Raw genomic sequence first — 21,523 nt, 5'->3', positions numbered from 1 at the left:
TGTGCAAAAACATTTGCACACAGATTAGATCCCCTCATTTTGAGGGGATCGTTTTGAGGTCTATGGAGACACTTGGTTGTTCAGATTTGTTACTGAGTTATACCTTACATGAACGATCTTTGGTACACACAGCTATTTTCAGAGGGGAGTGATACCTCTTATCACATAAAATCTTTGGCACAGACAGGTTTGTTGAATCCTGTTTTTCTATTAACATGCAAAGAGCACACACACCGACATGTTTCAGTTCTCCAGTCATAGATTTAAGTCATGAAATGTTACCAACAGCTGATCTGAGCTGCTGTTTAACATTTTAAGCAGCAATAAGTGATCTAGCAGAAAATTTTGCCTAATTAAATGCTTTTCATTTAGAGACATTTAAAAAATTACTCCAATCATAGATCAAAACTATTTTTCTGGTGTAATCTATCTAAACTAACAAATTTAACAACTGAAAGAACTAGCAGGCCTAACTGTTATATAGGAATATTATCTTCCTGTAATATAGAAAGATAACTGTCACATTAGGGGTCTTTTTTTTTTATGCTTTTATTAAAATCTCTTTTATATAAGTGGAATATTGTTGATCCCGGCTATCTTCTGGTTGGTGGCGGAAAACCTGCATGTCTGGGCTTCAGCATTCCAGCAGAGATTCACTCCAAAGACACCTGCCTGTCACAGAGATGGAGGTGGAAATCAGAACAGGGGACGCTGGGATCCCTAGTTCCTCAAATCATTAAGGCTGCAGGTTGACTATGCACCTGCTCTGTTTTCCCTATGTGCGGATGTATGTAGTCACTACTGAGTGTTCCTCGGGCATTGGCCCATCTCTCAGTTTGCACTGCTTCAATAATGAAGGAGTTGTAAAGGTCTGGCAGTAAGCCCCTTGCTGAATTTCCCTCCACTTTATCCCTCCCTCCCTCTCTCCTTCCCTTGCTCTCTGTGTCTGTCTTGCTCTCTCTTTCGCATCCTAAGGGACCTCCTCTCAGTTCCACTCTTCAGTTTGCACTGATGTTCCCACTAATGAATGGCATCATCCAGCCTGCTTGTTTTGCACATTTCAGCTTCACTTCACTGCCTGGTGTCTGACCTGCTGTGCCATCTCTGATTCACAGAGACACACGTCATTACTCAGAACAACTGCTATTAAAGGGCAGGCTCAGTGGAGAAGATTTTGTTTGTGACGCGTTATATACAGAAAGTATACAAAAACATGGGCCGTTCAGTATTCAAAACACATTTCATTCCACTGTGGTAGATGAATCCTACAACACCTGCTAAACTAGTACTTCTTTGGAGACCAGCTGTCTGGTCAATTTTCTTGTCTTGCTGGATCACTGCATGGCCAAACTGCCTTTGGTGGGTGTTTTAGCATCTTGGTAACAGCAATGGAATAGGACTTATGAAGAAGAAGAAGAAAGGATCCACAATCATATGTTAAATCTGGGATTTGGCTCCTTAAATGTAAAGGGTCCTCTATGACTGGCCCCATGGTTTCCCAATGGCTTATGCTTGCACAGTGCTATCCCTTAAAACATGATCTTAAATCTTACTGAGTGACCGCCCTCTTCGCTGACACTGAAACATGTAGGAAGGGCAGATGCCCTAGTTCGAATCAGTGTCTGCTCTTCTCGCTTACCATGCCTGATAAATACAGAGCCAGGCTTAGGCTGTACTCTGTGTTCTGCACAAACATCACGTTTGTTCAGTCACAGCTGTTTTTTGCAGTGGTCAGTGAGAAAATGAAAGACCAGGTGTCGCTTACTGTCTTCTTTAGTCTTAGTTAAGCTACTAGGCCTTTTATATTTAAATGGCCTCCTAATTTTACAAATTATTTCTTTTTTTTACCACTACCATCAAGATGAGTGATATTTTATAAAGGATAATTTTATTTCACTTCAGTGATTTCTGAAATGCCTGTAAGGGAGAGCACACATAGGACACTATTCAAATGCTTAGTACTGATCAGCAGAGATGTGTTTGTTACTCTAACACTCTGTACTGCTCCCAGACTTAATACCTTTGCAGGTCACATTCATGTGGTTGTTCTTGTTCTTCTAATTTCCCCTTTGTATTTTTTAATGTCTTGTCTGTGAAACTCAGGGGAAAAAAGTTATATTTCTACTCAAGTGGTCAGATTTGACAGCCACTTCACTTAAAGATTGTGGTAGATCTTTTTTCTCTCTCCTGTGCATTCCTGCTCCGTTCTCACAGTCACCCCCTAGTGTTCAGCTCTGTTATAGCAAGATGACTATGTCCCAGCAAGTTGTACCTGTAACACATCACATAGATCTGTCTGCACTCATAAACATTGTTGTCAGTAACAGGAATAGCTGTGCTGAATTTGATTAAATAAGCAAGTCAGTTACCTGACTGCATAATAGAGCACTAATGTGTTGTCTGTTTTAAAGTCTGGCATAGGACAGCAGTAGGGCTGTAGTGGTGAGACATGCATTGCATTAATTGCTTAATCAGAAATAACCTGGTGTACATATTTCTCTGTGTACTTTGGACAGTGGATGCGTAAAAGGAAGAAGGCAAAAACAGTATTTGCCTGTGTACATTATTTTTTGTTTGTTATATCAAGGTCCTTTTGACACATGTACAGTATGTGTGTGTTTTACTATAAATATCTTAGACCGATGCAGACTTGTGGGGTTAATATAGATTTTAGTCTTGAATTTGTCTTGCTTCCTTTTTTTAAATTGGGGACTTATCATATGTATACACTGCTGCACCTTCAGGATCCATTAGAAGTGCCCCGAGCCAGGTCAGATAAAAATCCAAATTTGGTCTTCTCTTACCGGTGTTGTGTCCTTTGTAACCTGCTTGAATTGCAATGCTTCTTTTCTTGACAGTGTGAGAGTGGACACATCAGTGACTGACTCTTGAATTCACACACTGAGATTGACAAAATGCATTTAGCTAACAGCTTCTGATTGTTTTTTTAAGCGAGTGCTGAAAGTTGCACTTACTGGATAAAAACATTACGGTGGCAAGTTTTTTTTCAGCCGTCACTAATTCCATGAGTACTTAGTCAGGTAATGTTCTCTCTGTAGCTGGTGTTGGCAAGTGCTAAACACTGTAATGGGGAAAAAAACTTAAACAAAAATGACAATGTCAAAACAAAATGACAATAGTCATGTGTTGAGTTCAGCAGTTCATCATTTATTGAAGTGAATATATTTGTTGTAACAGAATCTGATCAGCAAAAAAACATTACTAGAAGGCTTGGATCTGGTCTAGCCCAAAAAATAAAAGAAATGTGGTCCGAACATCCATAATGAACAGTAAGAGCTAATAGTTAGTTGAAAGTACAGTGACAATTGGATATGAAAGCCAAGAATATAAAGCATACAGACATTAACCAGATCGGTTTCTGTACAAGAATAATTTGGGAGTTTGGCACCTGGGGAATAAACCCAATATTGCACATTAGAAGGTAACGCTAACGGATCGTAAACAGATGTAATGGTCTATTGCTGCATGAGTTTAGTCAGACATTGCTCATTAAATAATCCTCAGGAAGCTAAGCACATAGAATAAAAATAAATTATTCTATAATGATATTGCAGCTTAGCAGCACAGTTTTTGAGTTGTCACACTACTCATGTTTATCTCAGTCAGTTCAGTTCTGGCTCGGTAAGACTGACTGGTAACAGGAGAGGTCAGGATATAGAAATGTTTTTAAATGGCCACTTATATCGCTTTTATCCAAAATGCATTACAATGTACTGTAGCTTCTCATTCGCACACACACTCACACCGATGGCCATGGTTGCTATGCATTGTGCATAACTGACCCACGAGGAGGAACTTGGGGTTCAGGCTCTTGCCCAAAGACACTGGAAGGACTGGGAATCAAACCACTGACCCTGTGGTCTGCGGACGACTCCCTTACCAACAGAGTTACAACCGCTGTTTGTAGCTTTTCCTCTTGAGGACATCAACCTCAGATTACTTTTACTTCTTAGCCCTGAATAAAGAATAAGTAATGCATGACACTGTATTAATTGGTTGAGGAGCAGTTCTTTGCATCATGTCTACTTTAATTTATCAATCCTCCAGCTGCCTCACACCAGTGTGGCTGCAAACTAGACTGGTACCCATAGACCTTAATAATAGGGGTGTGGTTTAATTTCTTATTTATTTTTGCATCAGAGAAATCCACATTGACTGGCTATTTTATTAGGTACACATTATACCTTTAGATCTTTTTTCTCCTGCATGTTAACATGCTTGGTTTGAACTTCAGCAGATCATCTTGACCATATGTACAAGCCTAAATGCACTGGGTTGCTGCCGTGTGATTGACTGATTAGGTATTCATAGACAATAGGCACAACTGAGGGGTTCGATATTGTGCCCAGGGACACAAAGGGACAAAGGAAGACCGGCAACTATCTTAGCCTTAACAAGCAGTTGATAAGCTGTACGTGATAAAGTGGCTGGTGAGTGTCTGTTTCATCAATCAGGCTGTATGTATAAGATCTCTTGATGCCTGATGAGGCATCTGTGATACGTTATTCAGTGATGACCAACAAAGGCCAGGCATATATTGAGTCAACTTTACGTTTTTAATGTCAGGTATGTTAATTGATAGTCAAAGAAGAGGGAAGCTTCTCATTTTGACTAGCTTAAACCTGATTAGTTAATTGTTTCAAGATTAAAAAAATAAATAAAAATTATGTAGTGTTTTTTTGTTTTTGTTTGTTTTTTGCCAGCAGGAAGGCACATTCTACATTGAATGCAGTGTCCATGCGCATTCTTACATATTACATATTACATATCATCAGCTATTGATTTGCTCGTTTGACACCATGTTGCAGCTGACTTGGATGTCAGTTCACTGCAAATCAATTCTAAACCTGTGGGAAATGCTGGTGGCTGCCTGATGATTTTTACTTATTTGAAATGAGAGAATCCAATAGAACTGTGATGTTGTGTTTTGAGGGCTGTTTTTTTTTTTTTTTGGTTTTTTTTGGGGGTTTTTTTGAGTTGCTACAAAGATGACATTTTCACCATGAAATATCTTTTCCATCAATGTCATATTGTCAAATGAAAATGTTTGACAAGGCTTAAACTCGTGGTAACCCTGTAATATAATATTAGAAAAGAAAAAAATAGTTGTAGTTTATTCCTCAGGTGCCAAAATGTGTTATACATAATTATTCAAAGTTCATGATGGTGTTAATGGCTAACACCATACATGGATCTGAGGACAGGCTTTAGAATATGAATGATGTGATTTAATGTGTATTTAACATGGTGTGTGTATGTGCGCGCGCACCTGTGTGCTGAGTCCTGGATCACAATTTGACTATAGTTAACTGTCAGTTCTGCAAGCACAATAGGTAGCTACAATTTATGTGTTAAAAAAAAAAGCTTAAAGCTTAGATAAACAATGACTGATTTGGTATTATGGTTATATGAGATATTAAATGGTGTTTTTTTTGTGCACTGTGGATATTGTCATTAGATTTAGGTTAGCTATGGATTGCATCTCTGTTGGGTGCGAGCCATCTTGTCACTTTCAGTTAGTGCATTGCTAGCTCTCGGTTCCTATTTCCCTAATGCTGAGTTAGTCGAGACTCTCATGGTGGTAGAGGCAAGAAATGAGAGCAGTGGTGCACTAATACAGGCCCTTTGATGAGGAAGTAATGAAGTGTTCAGAGACAAACACCTGTGCCTCTGCAGCCCCCCCCATTTTTTTTCACTAGCTTCATTTCACCACCTCTACTTCTCCCCTCCCCTTCCTCCACTCGCTTCCCCTCCTCTTCCTCTCCCCTCTCTTATCTGTCCTCATAGGAAGCCACTCCCCCTCACACAGAGATGTCAGCCTCATTTTCATATTAACCGTTTAGTTGCCAAGGAGCTGTGGCTTCATGCCATGTGGCTGTTGAAGCATGTCTAACATGCAGACTTATTCTCTTTTCTTCTTTTGTTCTTGTTGGACACTCACACAAACTATTCCAGTAACAAAAAAAAATTACTCACAAAATCTTTGTGTTTTGAAGGTATGATATAGACCCCTAAATGGTACCTCTTTCCTCTTTTATCCATCGTGGAGTCTATCTAATTGGGGAGACTTTTATATGTATAGAATATGTACAGTTTGAATTATTGTTGACAGTAAATATATATTCATTGTGCACCTTTTGACCTTTTTTGTCATAGCCATATAAACCTTAATTTTTGTTTATCTGAAAAGATAAACCAAACAAAAAGCCTTGTGGTTATATGATTTTAACAGGCTTTGCATTGTCGATTATGTGTAGCCAAAACGTTCCCACAGTTGCCTGAAAGTTGAATAGTATAGCTTGGAGAGGACACTGTTGTTCAGCTTCCTGTAAGCATGTGCTCTGGCTTTAAGTCCAAACTCCAAGGTCTGGCCTGACCAGGTGGCTTGGATGCCACTGCTGCTGCAGACTCTTGGAAAGGACAGTAATTGCTATGTAAACACAGGAGTCATGTCTGTCTTTGTGGCCTGTGTAATTTTACATTTTACACTGTGATATCTCCTACAGCGATACAGTGAGAGATGTCCCAACACCAAGCCTCTGTATAGGTAATAGTCATTATTCTGACTTGATAACCAATACAATTCTCTCTACTTAGACTTATAAACACTTAAAACTTTCCAGACCATTATATTTGCTCCGTAGCATAGAAGTTTATTTAGGTTAGATGTACAATGTGTAATGCCATATTGTGTTGTAACCCACACACATTCACCCACGTTTCACACCATGCTTGAATAAACTTACAACAAACACTGTAGGGTTCCTTGGGCTACAGTGTCATAAGTTATGTGAAAATAAGCAATACAAAAATAATGTTTTATGAGCTTTTGTGTATTCCATAACCTCAATTTCACATCAGTATTTCTGTTTTGAGATCAGGAGCTCGAGACAAAAACACAGACAAAGCATTCGATATTTGTCTTTTTTTTAAATATATATTCAATCAGCATTGTCTGTCTAAATATGTGTATTTACAAATTGTGTTTCAGAAAGTGTAAATCTTAAAAATAAGACACGGTCGTCATCGTATTCCTAATCACACACACATAGTGAGTGAGTGTGTGTGTGTGTGTGTGTGTGTGTGTGTATATATATATATATATATATATATATATATATATATATATAGATATAGATATAGAGAGAGAGAGAGAGAGAGAGAGAGCCTTTTCCATTATTGCCACTCTTTTCTTTGCCTCAGGTACAGTATGTGGTTGGTACTTCCAGTGTGTTCTGCTGCATTAAAGGGAACAGGGTGTTGCATGGAAAAGAAAGCTGTGCAGTTGATTTTGCATAGTAAATAATGATTTAAAAGCTGATTGGGTATGTATTATTAACTCAGGTCTGGCTTAATAATGCTGTGCACTGTACTTGGCTCAAGGCCAGTCAGGTGTCTGTCATAATTCCAAGCACCATGTGCCAGCCAGTGCAGCCGATCCCTGTATCGTGCTGACATCGGTTCCCCTGAACGTCTGACTCACACCTCAAGATCTTTTCTGGCACATAGATAGGGGTGCGAGTCTTGGGCACATTACTATTTTCTCCTCTTTATTTTCTTTCCCCAAAAGTCATAGCAGAGTGACCAGGCCACAAATGGATGACTTTTTGACCGGAGACTAGGGGCACTGTAGGTCGCACGTGTCTGGTATACTTAGGAAGTAGACTGCCATGTTGTCTTCTCAATGTCTTCAACTTCGTGTGCTGTTTGTGTCAGGTAAACATTTTCAGCATTTAGTTAGATGGTTCATCCCTGTAGATTGATTGACTACATTTCCACAAACGTATAAGGATCTCATTGGCAGTGACCCGGGAAAAAAAAAACAGCTACAATGTACAATCTGTGGTGTGGGAAAATTCTAGTACTTTAGGGGTTAAGTTGTGAAAGTTAATGTAATAACTGCTAGCACCATCTGCTGGCCTACTTCCTTACAAAGAGAGAGAGAGAGAGAGCGAGAGAGAGAGAAAAAAACGAGTCTGGGTTTTAACGACATCTCTAATATTCATGCTGATGCATTTTGCTGCTTTGTGCTTTCATTTTCTGCCGCTCTGCCTGCCAGAGTCTTGAGCTCGCCATACGCCTCAGCCAGGGAGAGGGGAGGGCAGCGAGGGAGAACGAGGAAAAAGTGGGAAAGGAGGAAAAAGCAACTGGCCGGACAAGCAAGCAAGCTAACAAAAGCCTTTTTGTGTGTAATAAAAGGAGTAACCTACCTTATTCTGGCTGGTGAAGAAGACAAGGACAGGCTGAAAAAAGGCAAACAGCAAAACGAAAAGAACAAGAAAGAATAAGGAATAAGAGGGAGAAGGCTCAGAAAGTAATAGTGTACAAACGAAAGGCAGGCAGAAAGCGGAATCAATGAGAGGGGAGGAGAGAGGAGGCAGAGGAAGGTAACTCTGACACAAACGCAGAGAGAGAGAGTGAGGGAGACTTGGGTGAAGCAGGACGACGGCGAAGCTGCACGCACCAGCAGAATGAGAGCTTCCTGGACTGCCACGCACCTCCTCTACCGCCCACAGCGCTGCTCCCTCATCACCCTGTGAAGAAACAAACGAGGGTGAGAGAGGGGGGGAGAGAGAGAGAGAGAGGGCTCACATGCGCTCCTCTTGAGCCCTGCCTGCTGGGGGAGGAGGAGACGAACGGCTCCAGCGCTCTTCCACTGCCTGATGAGAAGAGCTGACCGGGGAGGAGGAGGGGAGGCAAACAAGGAGAGAGGGAGGGGAGGGGGGGACTCACGGCTCAAGGAAGAGTGATAGAAAACGACTGTTGAAAGGGAAAGAGTCTGTGTTTGTAAGAGAAAGCGTGAGTGAGAAACGGAGAGAGAGAGGAAAACCTGGCAAAAGGGCAAGGCTTTTGTCAACCAGTTGGAGAGGGGGAGGAAAGAGGAAGAAAAAAAAACACCATGTCTACAGTGAAGAGGCCAAGAGGAAGGGTAAGTGAGCTGCTCTGAGAGCTGGGAGGGAGGAGGGAAGAGGGGGAAGAGGAGGGGCCGGCAGGAACTGAACAACCTCCTCTGCTACTGGCTCATGCTGCACTGCCGCCATCTTAAACTCACTGCTGCTTTTTTTTCCCTAACCCTCCATACTCATTTGCAGTGTTAGACCCTATCAAGGTACACTAGATTTGGAGCAGTTTCTTTTCCCTATCCCCACTCTCTGTTGTTTTTAATTTATTTTTTATTGTTATTTTCTATTCACCTTTGAAGCGTTGCATTGTAGTTTATGTATAGTATATGGTGTGTGTGTGCATGTGCGTGTGTGTGTGTGTGTGTGTGTCCTCTGAGTTTAGACTGTCAGTCAACAGAGAGCTCACTACATGTGGAAATGAGTGGGTGAGAGCAAGGGAAAGCTGGCCGGCCCAAATGAAGCTTACTCTGCTTTTTCATGGGCCGTAATGGTCCCCACCGTTTTCGTGGGACTACGTGCTGCTGGACAGATTGAAATCACTGCAGTGTTGGCAGGCAGTAATTTCAGTTATTTATAGATGTATTATACAGCTGCAGTGCTCTCAGTTTTGGTGCATTTTATCTTTTCTCTTCCTCTCAGTCTACCTCTCTCTGGAGCCTTTTTTTCTCTTGTTATGTCTTTCATATGCTCTCATGTTCTTCTATTCTTAAGCATTACTTTCAACCCCTCCTTCTTTTTTACCGTTAACTTGAATGAGAACATTCCAGCATGATCCTGTAAATTTCTTCCTAATAGCCTCAGCAGCATTGCACACGTGAAAATCATAATGCAGCTTTTGTGTGCGCGTGTGTGTTTCTCCCCTTCCTTCTAAATGAATCGCTAGTTATTCAACTCCCTCCCCCCACTTTGTTGGTGAGGTTCAAGCTAATTCTCTTTATTTAGCTTCACTGTAGAGGGGGGGGAAAAAAAGCAACCAGCCGCGCCTGGGCAATGTAGGCATACACAACACATTTTTAGATTAGGTCATCCATTTATGGGTTCCCTCTCCACTAGGCTCAAGGCCCACCACAAGACGCTTGTGTAGGCATAACAGCAGTCACGCCATCTATTATTCACATATTATCATGTATCAGGCGAGCTGGATTATTTATGTCTGCAAGGCTCACTGTAACTTGCTTCACTAAGCCAGTGTTTTGCTCACTCCACCTAAAAGAATTTTATTTCTAGCTCAGAGTTTTCATGTCGCATGTTGTAAGTTTCAAAGTCCTCTCCATATGATCTAAATTAATTGAGGGAAGCACCGGCCTTTCTTTTCCTGGAGGTCCACTGATAGAGTTAAGATAAGAGGCTGAGAGTTAAGTGTCAGATAGAGTGAGACAGCATGTTTCCCCTGCATGTGTGAGGGAGAGAGCAACATGCTATGTTGTCTAAGTGGTTCACACAACCTACAAGAATTTAGAACTTGGGTAGAATTTTTGAGTGAGGGATAAATTAAGTCACATCACAACATATTGTAATTTCATGAAGGGGATGCAGTAGTTATGTGTTGTTGTTTTTTTTTGTGTGTGTTTCATCCAAAACCATGTTTCATATCACATGCAGTTTAGTGAAATGTTATCTCACTGTGCTCACACTATTTTTCATCCATCTATTATCTGTAACTTCTTATCCTGTTCTGGGTTAGGGGGGGCTGGAGCCTATCCTAGTTGTCACCGGGCAAGAGGCAGGGTACACCCTGGAAAGATTTCCAGTCTATCTCAGGGCCAAGGCAGAGAGATATACGCAGAGAGACAACTGGTTATGCTCACATTCACACCTACAGGCAATTTAGAGTCACCAATTATTGTCTTTGAATTGTTGGAAGAAACCCGACTACCCAGAGGAATCCCACGCAAGCAAATCCACATAGAAATGTCACAGCCAGCAGGTAGATGCTTACCGGGGAGCTTCTAGCTGTGAGTCAGCAGCACCAACTACTCCACCACTGTGCTGCAAGCATTTTTCATAAAGGAGAAAAACTATGCTTTGTTACTCGGCTATTAGTTGACCTGTTTGTCTGTAATGCATTACTACATTCATAGCCATCGCCATTTATAATTGTGTAGAAAATATAATGGCAGGTGTTTTTAAAAGTACCTCATAGCTAACCTTTTATTTGTTTTTGCTTTTTCCATTAAAAGACTAAACCTCTAGGTTGGTTACTTTTAATGTCAAATCCTGGTTGTTTAGGGGCACCAATATATAGAGAAATGCATATTAATTAGATGGCTGAAGACTATATCAAATGCTACATGTGCATGTAATTTTTGTACAGCATTAGCTTTGCACAGTACAGAGTTTGGGTTTGTTTTATTCATCCACTTGGCTTACTGCTGACGTGTCAACTTAATGGATCTTTGTAGCACAAGGTCCCTCTGTGGTTGTAGACTACAGCATCTGAGTTTGGGTTTGTTTTATCCACCATAGCTCGCATCAGGTCTGCAATTTTCGACATTTTCTTAAAAGAGGATTGTAACTTTAAATTATTGTTAATAATTATCTTCTTCTTTTATTGTCTCTTTTTTCCTTTCCTTCTTAGCCACGAAAGAATGCTAATGATCCCAGTAGCCAGATACGGGTTCTCAGTCCCCCAATGAAGAGCAGCTCATCATCCTCCTCCTCTTCATCGTCTTCTTCATCCTCATCCAGCTCCTCATCGGAGAAAAGGATGCCTCGGAGGACACCTCATCAGATGGAGTCAAATCTTCTGGAGAAGCAGGAGAAGGCAAATAGGATAATATCAGAGGCTATTGCTAAGGCCCAGCAGCGTGGGGAGAAGAACATTCCCCGCGTTATGAGCCCTGAGAGCTTCCCCAGCTCTTCTTCACAGTACAAGGCCCACCGTGAACGTGAACACAAAGGAAACGGAAAGGCAAGGCCCAAAGAGAAGGCATGTAGAAAGGCCTGCATTGTACCCTCTTCCAAGTCCAAACAGAAGGCCAAGATTGGGTAAGTCACAATGAAATGACCTAATCCCGTAAAGCAAAAGATTTGAAAGGATAGTTGAGATTTTTCTTTTTATATTGTTGGTATAATGTTTATTTCAAGAGGCCAAATTTGCTGTTGTTTTATTTTAAAAGCTGCTGAATCACTATTATTAGGACTATAGAAAAAATTTATCTATCCCATTAAAGATCAATTTTGTTAAAGAGTCCAAATTGATGGCCATTGGGTTTAAGCTGAGAATGAGCTCAATCACTTGGCTAATATAATTAGGAGGACACACACATTGCATACATTTTGTATTGCCTCCAGGAATTTGCAGTGTTTCGATTACAGTTCAACAAATGTCATGTGAATTGAAAGTGACCTTGAAATTTCTCAACATGCATCACAATTTTGTTTTTCCCGTTCTTTTTTTTTAATAGTAAAGTGGGCACAAAATCAGGCAGTTTACTGTCAGTCACAAAAATGACAAAAAGGTCACTGATCCTGGAGGAACTAATTTTTAGTATATGCGGATTAATTACATGTTAAAAACACAATAAGCCTTTACCGTCATTCAGTTCAGTTGAATTCAATTCATTTATTTAATTTGGAAATATTCACAGGAAAGTCATCATTTTACAACAAAGTCATCTAAAGGCACTTTGCAAAATAAAGCCAAGTCTATACAGATATGTAAAGAAAACCCAATAAATCCCCCATGAGCAAGCTTATAGGCAACAGTGGAGAAGAAAAATGTCCCTTAACAGAAGAAACCTCTAGCAGAACCAAGTTCAGGGTCTTTGGCCATCTGCCTTGACTGGTTGGGTTGAGTGGAGTGTGGAAAGAAAAGAGCAACAAGAAGCAACAACAAATCCCTGGTCATGTTGGTAGTATCAATACCTGCGCACTGGAAACACACAGCTCCAATGCTGTGGACACCTGCAGAAAGGGACAGAGAGAGGGAGACAGAGGTAGATGCACAACTACAGGAGAGAAAGACACAAAGTTAATGTCATGCAGTGGTGGCATATAAATGTGGGGTGAGAGGATAGAGGGACGAAAGAAGGAAAGGAAATTCCTTTGGACTTTTCATTCACAATGTATACTACGATCCATAGGAATATAGGGTGTTACAGCTTTTGTATATTTCCAGTTACAGAGAAGCTGTGCAGTGTTGTACTGTTTAGCCTGCTTGTGTGCTGGATGACTTTGCTACTACATTCTTACTTGCATACCTTTCTGCCTGTGGGTGCTGAGATGGAAGCTCAAAGTTTAACAGAATTTACTGCACACCATAACAATAAATCAGGCCTAGTCATCAGCATAGACATGGGAGGAGTAAACAAAGGCTGCATTTACATGTGACACAGTGGTGCCTAGTATTTACAGGCAAGTAGCGCTTATGTATAGATACTGTAATCTGTCTCCCATCCCCCCATGTAACTGCTATAAGCAGCAATAGTGCAGTTAAACAGGCTGTAAGCCACACCCAACACAAGCTATTAAAATATCAGCTGACAGATGTGAGGGCTGAGGCAGGGAGCTGAACTAAAAGTGGAATGGTTAAATACAGTAAAGTTGGATTGTGCAGCTGAAAAAAAAAAAAAATTATGCTATTAGCTTTAACCTCTTATTGACAGGGCCTGTATTTTTGAGATCTAGCGTGAGAATGACTGACAATGGTCAACAATAATTTCTGCCTGGCAGCTGTGTGGATTTGTAATTAGATGAGCTAGAGGGAGAAAAGCTGTAGCAGATAATGCAGATAATGGATTTTGCGGTGTTTGTGTGTGTGTGTGTGTTTGTGAGAGAGAGAGAGAGTAAGATAATGAGAAAGTTGTGCCAGTACTGATGTTTGGAAGAATGGTGAGATGATGGAGGCACCAGTCATGGTGATACAGCCCCACCAGCTTTTCTAGCTTTGTTTAGATGCATCTGTGGTGATTCAAAGCCTCTGAGCTCTTTGTTCAACTAAGGGGTTGTTGATCTGGTGGTGTCACAGAACAAGCTCAATTTTGATAATTAAATGAGTAAAGTTCTGTTTGATCATGTTACTTAACTTGGAGACACAGCACTCAGCCCATCTGATATTGCAGCTTGATTTGTCATTGCAGAACTCGATATTTTTCCTCTTAACCTCCTTGTATTTATGGAGATAATTTTATAAAGCCACCAGCGTTTAATCAGATTCAATCTAAGACTTGTCAACTGCCCTTCAAAACTAGCAAGGGGTCCACACTCTCCACGTTATTCTTCAGATGTGTTACTGATAAGTTGTTACGATGTCCTTACCACGTTTCGAAGAGTGCAACCCATTTTTTTTTTTAGGTGTAACCATACTTGGCCTACATGCAGAAAAGTGATCAGATCAGGGTGCAAGCTGCACAGTGAGCTTATGGAGCCCAATAATGTTTCAGTCATCCTTTTTATAGCACTCATTTCCTGTAAAGATTCTATTCAGTCTGAAGCAGTACAAGCAGTTTTGTAATGGCTGGAATCCATGATGTAATAAGTACACAAATAAACCAGTTTTGTCTTATAATTTATTTAACTTAGTTTAATTTATATGCAGCCAGTCTGTAAAGTTTGCTAGATAGACCAAGCTTTGCTATTTCTACTTACACTAGATTTCAAAATCAGAAATAGTCTGTACTAAAAAGGGCATAGCCAAAAGACACAATTGGTTGAAATTTTTGGATTCTTAAAAAAGAAATTAATACAATTTAAATCTGAATGGTGAGATTCAATTACTCTTCAGTGGTTACATACTCTAGGTGTGATGATGTCCTTTTAAGATATGGCCGTAGCAATTATTTACAGTTGTAGCTCACACTCTCTGTCCCTCTTCTTTTATTTCAGTTCAAATGTACCGGCCCTCTGCTCAAATGTGGCAATGACGTATAGCTCTGTCTGTATATGACAAAAGGCTTGTGGGAGAGTGTGAATACTTCATCTGAGGTGTGAAAATTCATAGCGGGCAAATGCTCATGCTCATTAGTTTCAAGTTAATTAGAAACTGCACAATAAGGAACAGACAATTGGGAGACGATTTTTCTGAAGTGATGTACGTAATAATGAATCTCAGGGTTTCATTAACCAACATCAATTTTAATCTTGACCACAGTGATAAATAAAAGATTTTTACACAAGTAGAATGTCAGTTTCCTGCCATAAATGATCAATTAGGGAAAAAAATTGAGTTATAAACTTGCTTCTGTTGTATTAAAATCCAGAAAGACCAGTTTCACTGAGGTAGGCAAGTCTGGGCTGGGGATCACGAGAAGTCATAACATGATCAGTCATGGGCACATGACACTGTAATGTAAACAGAAAAACTTAACGTAAATACTGTTGTGTTGTGCTGAACACTAAACAATTTGATTGTACTTTATTATTTATTATTTATTTACTTATAAATGCTACTAAAAGTGTATTTGTTTAACATTTTACCTGAAAAATTAAGTTTCCTTTACAACACTTTACCTGCATTAAAAAACAAACAAACGAAAAACCGGTTTTCCTGTAGGTAAAACTGAGGTAAAAATTAGACACTCAAACGCTACGCTGTAAAGTACAGCACAATTCTCTTGGAGTGATCACATGTGGTCACTAGAAGGCTTCAAGCCGTAATAAGACACTCACTTGTTGTAATATGGTAGCAAGTGTCATGTTTTATGTTTCCAGCTCATGGTCTGCACCTCTGTTTTGTTTACCTGTTATGCCCTATTGATATTAATTTCAGCACTGACATATGGGAGTGGACACACAATTGACAAAATTAATAATGGAGCACTGGCAGTGGCTAGAAATGATAAATTCAGTGAATTTAGCCATTGCTTATCTACACTCTTGTTAATGTGGAGTGAGGGAGGCAGCCTGTGCACATCATTAGGAGAAGCTCTGGTGAGAGATTCATACCAGAGACGATTCCTGTTCATTTGGATGCACCACCTAGGATCTCCCCGTAAAATATGAATGCATGTCAGCTGCAGAGGTACTAACCTTTTGCTAAAGTCATTACTTCAGCCACTGCTCCAGAGAGGTTGTGTGCAGCCTAGTGTTCAGAAAGATCGAGCTTTTGCTCATGTGTGTGTTTAAGTCATTCGGTGTACCTCTTCCATTGCATCAGACTGTTCTGTGAGCAGGGAATAGGGAGAGAGATAAGAGACAAAAGACTGAGATAAGACTATTATCCTAATCACCTGTGCTTTTAGGGTTTTTTTTTTTTTTGGAGACCACTACACAACTACCCTGGGTATATCATATAATCAATTCCATTTGAGAGTAAGTGGATACATTTTGGATAAATTCTCTAGTTTTCTATGACCAAGTTAGGGGTATTATATCACCTTGAAAACTGTCTGACTAATGAGAAATGGAAATGAAAGTAGCTAGGGATGTTTTGATCAAAATTGTTTGGCTGCTATACCTATCCGATTCCAATACCAATTCCAATCTAATACCTATATTCACTCAGAGCAAATGTTCATTACATATATTTGACATCTGACACAATATTTCACAGTCTATATTTCAGGATCTGAATACTGCAGGTACAATATGAATGAAACTGACATGGCAATAAGCTACAGTATTACTCAGATTGTGATGTAGGATGCTGCATTTGAGTGGACTGCATATAGGCACCTGCTACACTTTTATTAACTTTAGTTAATTAGTGAAGCTGAAACCCTGTTTGCCATTTTAACCAGCAAATGAGAAGCTAATTATTTTTTTCCCGCACTGACCTTCATCACACTGCTGTTCCATCTGACCTGCACTTCTAGTTTCCGTGGCTTCTGAATGTCCTCCAGAAGACCATAGGATTGTGGTAAATGTTTTTTAATAGGAAGTGTATCTGATGCTATGTTGAGAAAGGAGCCCTTCAAATTTGGGACAGTTAAAATAAAGGTGGATAGGAAGTGTGTGTTTCCTGAAACTGATGGTGCTCATGCAAAACTTGGTATTACGTTCTTCAAAAGTAGCTGGTTATGGTAGTAATAAGGGTGCACCAGCTGCTTTTAACTGCATGACTTTAGCTGTATGACACACCTTTTTTTTATTATTACAAAAAAAATGCAGTAATCTTTTTTTGTTGTTGTTGTTGTTGTTGTTTTGCTTTTTTGTGTATGACATTGGTTTAATATCAAGTAGGGCTCTTGGTACCCAAGCCTTTGAAGAAGATGCAACATGACAAATGGCCATTACTAAAATCCCAGCTATTGTTTGACTGGGATATAGTGCAATAAATTCACGTGTTTTAGAGTTGAAAATCTTTTAAATTTAAAGAACGTTTTAATAAATTTACTATAAACTGTGATCATAATTTAAAGCTGACATAAATTGCAAGATCTAATAGGGTTTCAACATATCAAAGCACATCCACACAACTCTCGTGCGTTGCTGTTAGAAGGAGAAATAACCCTGGGGAAATCACTTAACATCATGTCTTTTAAAAAACATAATTGCAGTGTCTTTGGCACTTCAAGATCCTCATTTGCAGTATTTCTTTACTTCTTTCTGCATTGTAATCGGAGTACGTATAATTCATGTTAGTAGATTGTTTTGTATTTGAAAGCTATATGAGTTGCTTTGACCTTGTCATAACTGGAAAAGCATAGGTACAACTAATAAATTAAAGTTTGCTCTGCTCTGTTACAGCTTTAGAATAACTTGGTTTGTCTTTTTATGTCAGATTGAAATGTTCCCTTTTCATATTGTTGCACATGCATCTTTGGTAGTAAAGGAGTATTATAAATGTTGACTCCTCCGTTAGGTTGTTTTTTATATTATGAAATCTAAAGCATATGCAAAGAGAAGTGAGTCTTAAGTAAGATGTATTCCAGTAATTTATCTCGTTCTTGTTTTTAATCATCTTCACTCCCCCCATCTTATTTTTACTACCTTAAATGAAACAACAACACCAATAGTTAATAGTCAACGGTCTTATTGGATATCAAAATCTGGGGAGGGCTACTGTACAGGCCAGGCTTGACTGATCATACCTCTCTGTGGGATTGCTTTTTGTTTTTCTATACAGCATACCTGCTGAAAAACAAGCTCATATAGTGTAACTATCAGTTGAAAGTACTGTGCTGCTGCCCCCCTCCTCCTTTACAATTTTTTCCTAACATACTTTTTTTTCTTCCTGCATGCTAAAAGCTGTGCATCCAATATTTCCTCGGAGCAGGCATGTTCTAAATATGCTGATACTACAAAGCAGCAGAATAGCAGGAAAATATGAAACAAAATGGTGCTCATGAGATCAATTACATGATAGAAAATGGAGGTTTAAGTCTAGCATATATGCCGCAGTATAGAGCAGTTCATTTCTCAGTGCTTGCTTGCTAGCCATCTAATCTCCTTTTCCCTCGCTTTTTCAGAATGTGCTAAACCTGGATTCTAATAGCTTTAATTAAATGTTTTCCTAGTTATTATCTTGTAGGATGTGTGTTTTTTTTTTTTATGTATGCCTGTGTGTGTGATATACATGTTTGTCAGTCTGTGATGCGTGTGTGTCCATTTTTAAAATGTTTGCTGAATTAAGCAGAAATCCTCTGTGTACCCGTGTGCACTCTGCTGATACATTATTGGTCTTTGAGAACAGTGTTTATAGGACTATTACTGTTTCCAGTTGTGTTCTGGATTGTGTGGCAATGAGATTATAAGAAGGGCGACTTCCTGACTGGGACCCGCACTAGTGTCTGCCTAAACCATCACCCCTCTGAATGGGAAACACACACATCACTTTTGAGGATGGCACAGTAACAACAAAATGTGAATTTCTGAAGTCAGCCAACTGAAAAGATGCATTCACTGATTTTGAACTTGCTTCTTTTGATTATATTTTGGGTAGTAGATGTACATAAATATAATTAAACTTCCCATTGACTTCCCTTTATCAAAATATCTCTCTACTTCTAGCTGAATATTGCCTCCAGATGACATCACTTGGAGGAAACTTCAGTTCAGATTATGGCATCTTGTTGCTCATACGATGGAGTTTGTAATCATGTCGACCTGCTTTTCCAGAGCTCCCCCAGATGACATCATATGAACTCCTAATGAGGAAAAACTAGAAGCAGAGAAATATTTTAATACAGGGAGGTCAGAGGGAAGTTTAAAAGCATGAATGTACATTTACACCCTTAAACTACAGTCTCAGTGAACAAGTTGAAAATTGGTGAAGTCACCCTTTAAAGGCAACTAAGGCCTTTTCTGAGAAGCCCCACATTGCAATCTGGGCCTGTAAATCCTTATCATATCTTGATTCTATTAAAATCAAACCCTAACACATTTTCTCTCAGTGGCAGCAAGCCAAGTAGGGCAGGACAACACTAGGGGGACAAGGGATAGAAATTATTTGGCACAGTTGGAGGATGGGAGCCATGCAACCCACCTCAAAGCAAGTGACTGGTATATCACTCTAAGGAAAAAAGCTTGTCGTAGCCGTTCATCAGAAATCACTCTGTCAGAGCAGGGGCAGCTGTATTCTAATTAGAAAATGCAAGATTTTGTCTGTAGGATGGTCTCTTTAAATCCTGATAGACAAATAAATCACTTTATCTCAGTAAGAAAACTTTATCAGTAAAAAACATTAAGGGCACCCATTAGGTTATTAATCTAGGTGAAAATGCACCAAAACGAATGAATATGAAGCTGGGTGAAGCAAAATAAAATAAAGATGTGCATCTCATCCAGTGAACTGAGAGCTACTATTTATTGTGGCATTTGCAATAATGGAAATAGTATTGAGTAAATAATTTAAATAACTGCATATAAAAAAATTAACAGATAATGTATCAAACTATTTTTGAACATGCAAACATTGTTTAAAATGAAATATTATTTTTGTTTCTGGTCTATTTGTGACTAAACATACATCAGCGCTGTCAACACTCCAATTTTACTGTCATTTATTTTTTAATTATAGAAAACCAATAATTTTGGTTCTTAATTAACCTGACATCTAATATCTAACTCTTCCACCATTTTGTGTGAAATATATTAATAATAGTTTGCTAATTAAACAGCTCAGTGCTGAGTTTCAGTTGGTTATTACTTTGATTACTTATCTAAATTTGATTACTTGTACAATTTTGAAAATATGCAATATTTATTTTCCCAGGCGTTTTTTTTCTGCATTGCTTCTCATGATGACAAATGATTGGTTGATTACAGTTTTGCTCTTTTGTGCTAAAGCTTTGTGCTGAGTTTCTACATCAAATAGATTTGGCAGTGACTTTAAAGACCAAACTAATGACATTCAGACCTCCTTTTCCCACAGTGAGAAATTGATTTGTAAGTCTGTGTTTTCCCTTTTCGTTTAAGGTGATACATTTGCTTGTGTAGGGAAACTATTCAGTCAAAGGAAGTGTGGGCATTAGCACTGGTGTTGGTAAACCCCTGGGTGGCCTTGTTTGTCAGCCCCAGCTGGGGGGGGAACCAGCTGTAACTATTGCTATTATGTGGTTTATACTTTGTGTAATTATGTTTGTGTGTGTCTAGGATACACTCTATACTTTTTTATCCTGTTAAGATTAATTGCGCCATGTTGCTTATGGAAATGCCATGCTAACATGCAGTTAAAGGCAGTACCAAGTTCTGTCTGTAGTGGCTCAATCAGTAATTTCACAGGCCTCAAATATCTCCCCCTGACAGTTCAGGTTTTTCCATATGGAGATCAGAGAAATGCTTTAGCCCTGTTACTTGGTGTTAGCTGCCGAGCTGCTGCCTGATGATGTGATAGTGCTATTTGGCCAGGTCTGTATACCAGTCAGTTTTTATTTGGCCAAGGAAGAACAGTATGTTCTGTCCCATTCAGCTTCCCCCCCATTTTCTGGGTGTTGCAGATGATTAATTTTGTCTTATTTTATTGCGTCACTCTGACTTGGCACATTTCTCAGCCATTCACAGTGACAGTGGACATGTACTGGTGTTGCTTTTCACAGGAAGTGATGTCACCAATAACATTACCACCCACATTGTCAAATAGCTCCTAAGGGCACGTTGCATAGCAACCATAAAGTGTCATTGTCAGAGGATTTGTAAAATCTAGTATCACCCAGAGGGGGCAGGTACAACATGAAGAAGACAGCTCTTTAGAAGAACGGGCTGTTTCCTACACAGTTAGATGGTACAATACAGTTTGTCTAAAATGTTTTTGCTAATATATTTATCAATGATTCATTATAAACTTTGATGGTGTTGTTGCAAAGTTAAAGCAGCTTACTGTTTGAGTCTCAGTCTGTAATCATTGTAAGGTAATTCAACAAACCCCTGTAACTGTGTTTATGTTTTAACCACTGAAACTGAAATCTGAATACGTCAATTTATGATGGATGAAAACCAGGATGATACAGTAGGAGGAGCAGTAATTTTGGAGTAAAGGCGGGAAAATTAGGAAATGGGGGAAATAATGGGCAGTGTTCCTTTGTTATGGCTGATGTCTTTAACAATTAAATCTGTTGTTTACTGTAGCAGTTTGACTTCTGACCTTTGAAACATTTGCAAGTTGTTCGGCAGGTTGAACTTCTTTCTGGTGGGCCAAGTAAGTGTCTTAAGAACTGACTTGCTTCCTAATAGGAAAAGATGCTGGCTAGTATCAGAATGCTTTTTCACATTTGATAGTC

The 21,523-nt window shown here is 39.4% G+C and overlaps 1 protein-coding gene across 9 annotated transcripts in view; it reads left to right on the top strand.

Moving 5' to 3' along the window:
* The window catches only part of chd9 (chromodomain helicase DNA binding protein 9), a 73,316-nt gene that overhangs the window by 15,431 nt on the left and 36,362 nt on the right, over positions 1-21,523 (top strand). For 8 of the 9 annotated variants that reach the window (XM_067495191.1, XM_067495194.1, XM_067495193.1 and 5 more), the window contains one exon: positions 11,503-11,912. In XM_067495191.1, the coding sequence (XP_067351292.1) occupies positions 11,503-11,912 (410 nt within the window). Of the gene's footprint in view, positions 1-8,729; positions 8,951-11,502; positions 11,913-21,523 lie in introns of those variants that run through there. The other variant, XM_067495195.1, reaches the window with a different exon arrangement.

The sequence above is a fragment of the Channa argus genome, chromosome 2 (assembly GCF_033026475.1).
Source record: "Channa argus isolate prfri chromosome 2, Channa argus male v1.0, whole genome shotgun sequence".
Taxonomy (NCBI): Eukaryota; Metazoa; Chordata; class Actinopteri; order Anabantiformes; family Channidae; genus Channa; species Channa argus.
Note: the sequence above shows the minus strand (reverse complement) of the source record. Positions and strands in the feature narration are given on the sequence as shown.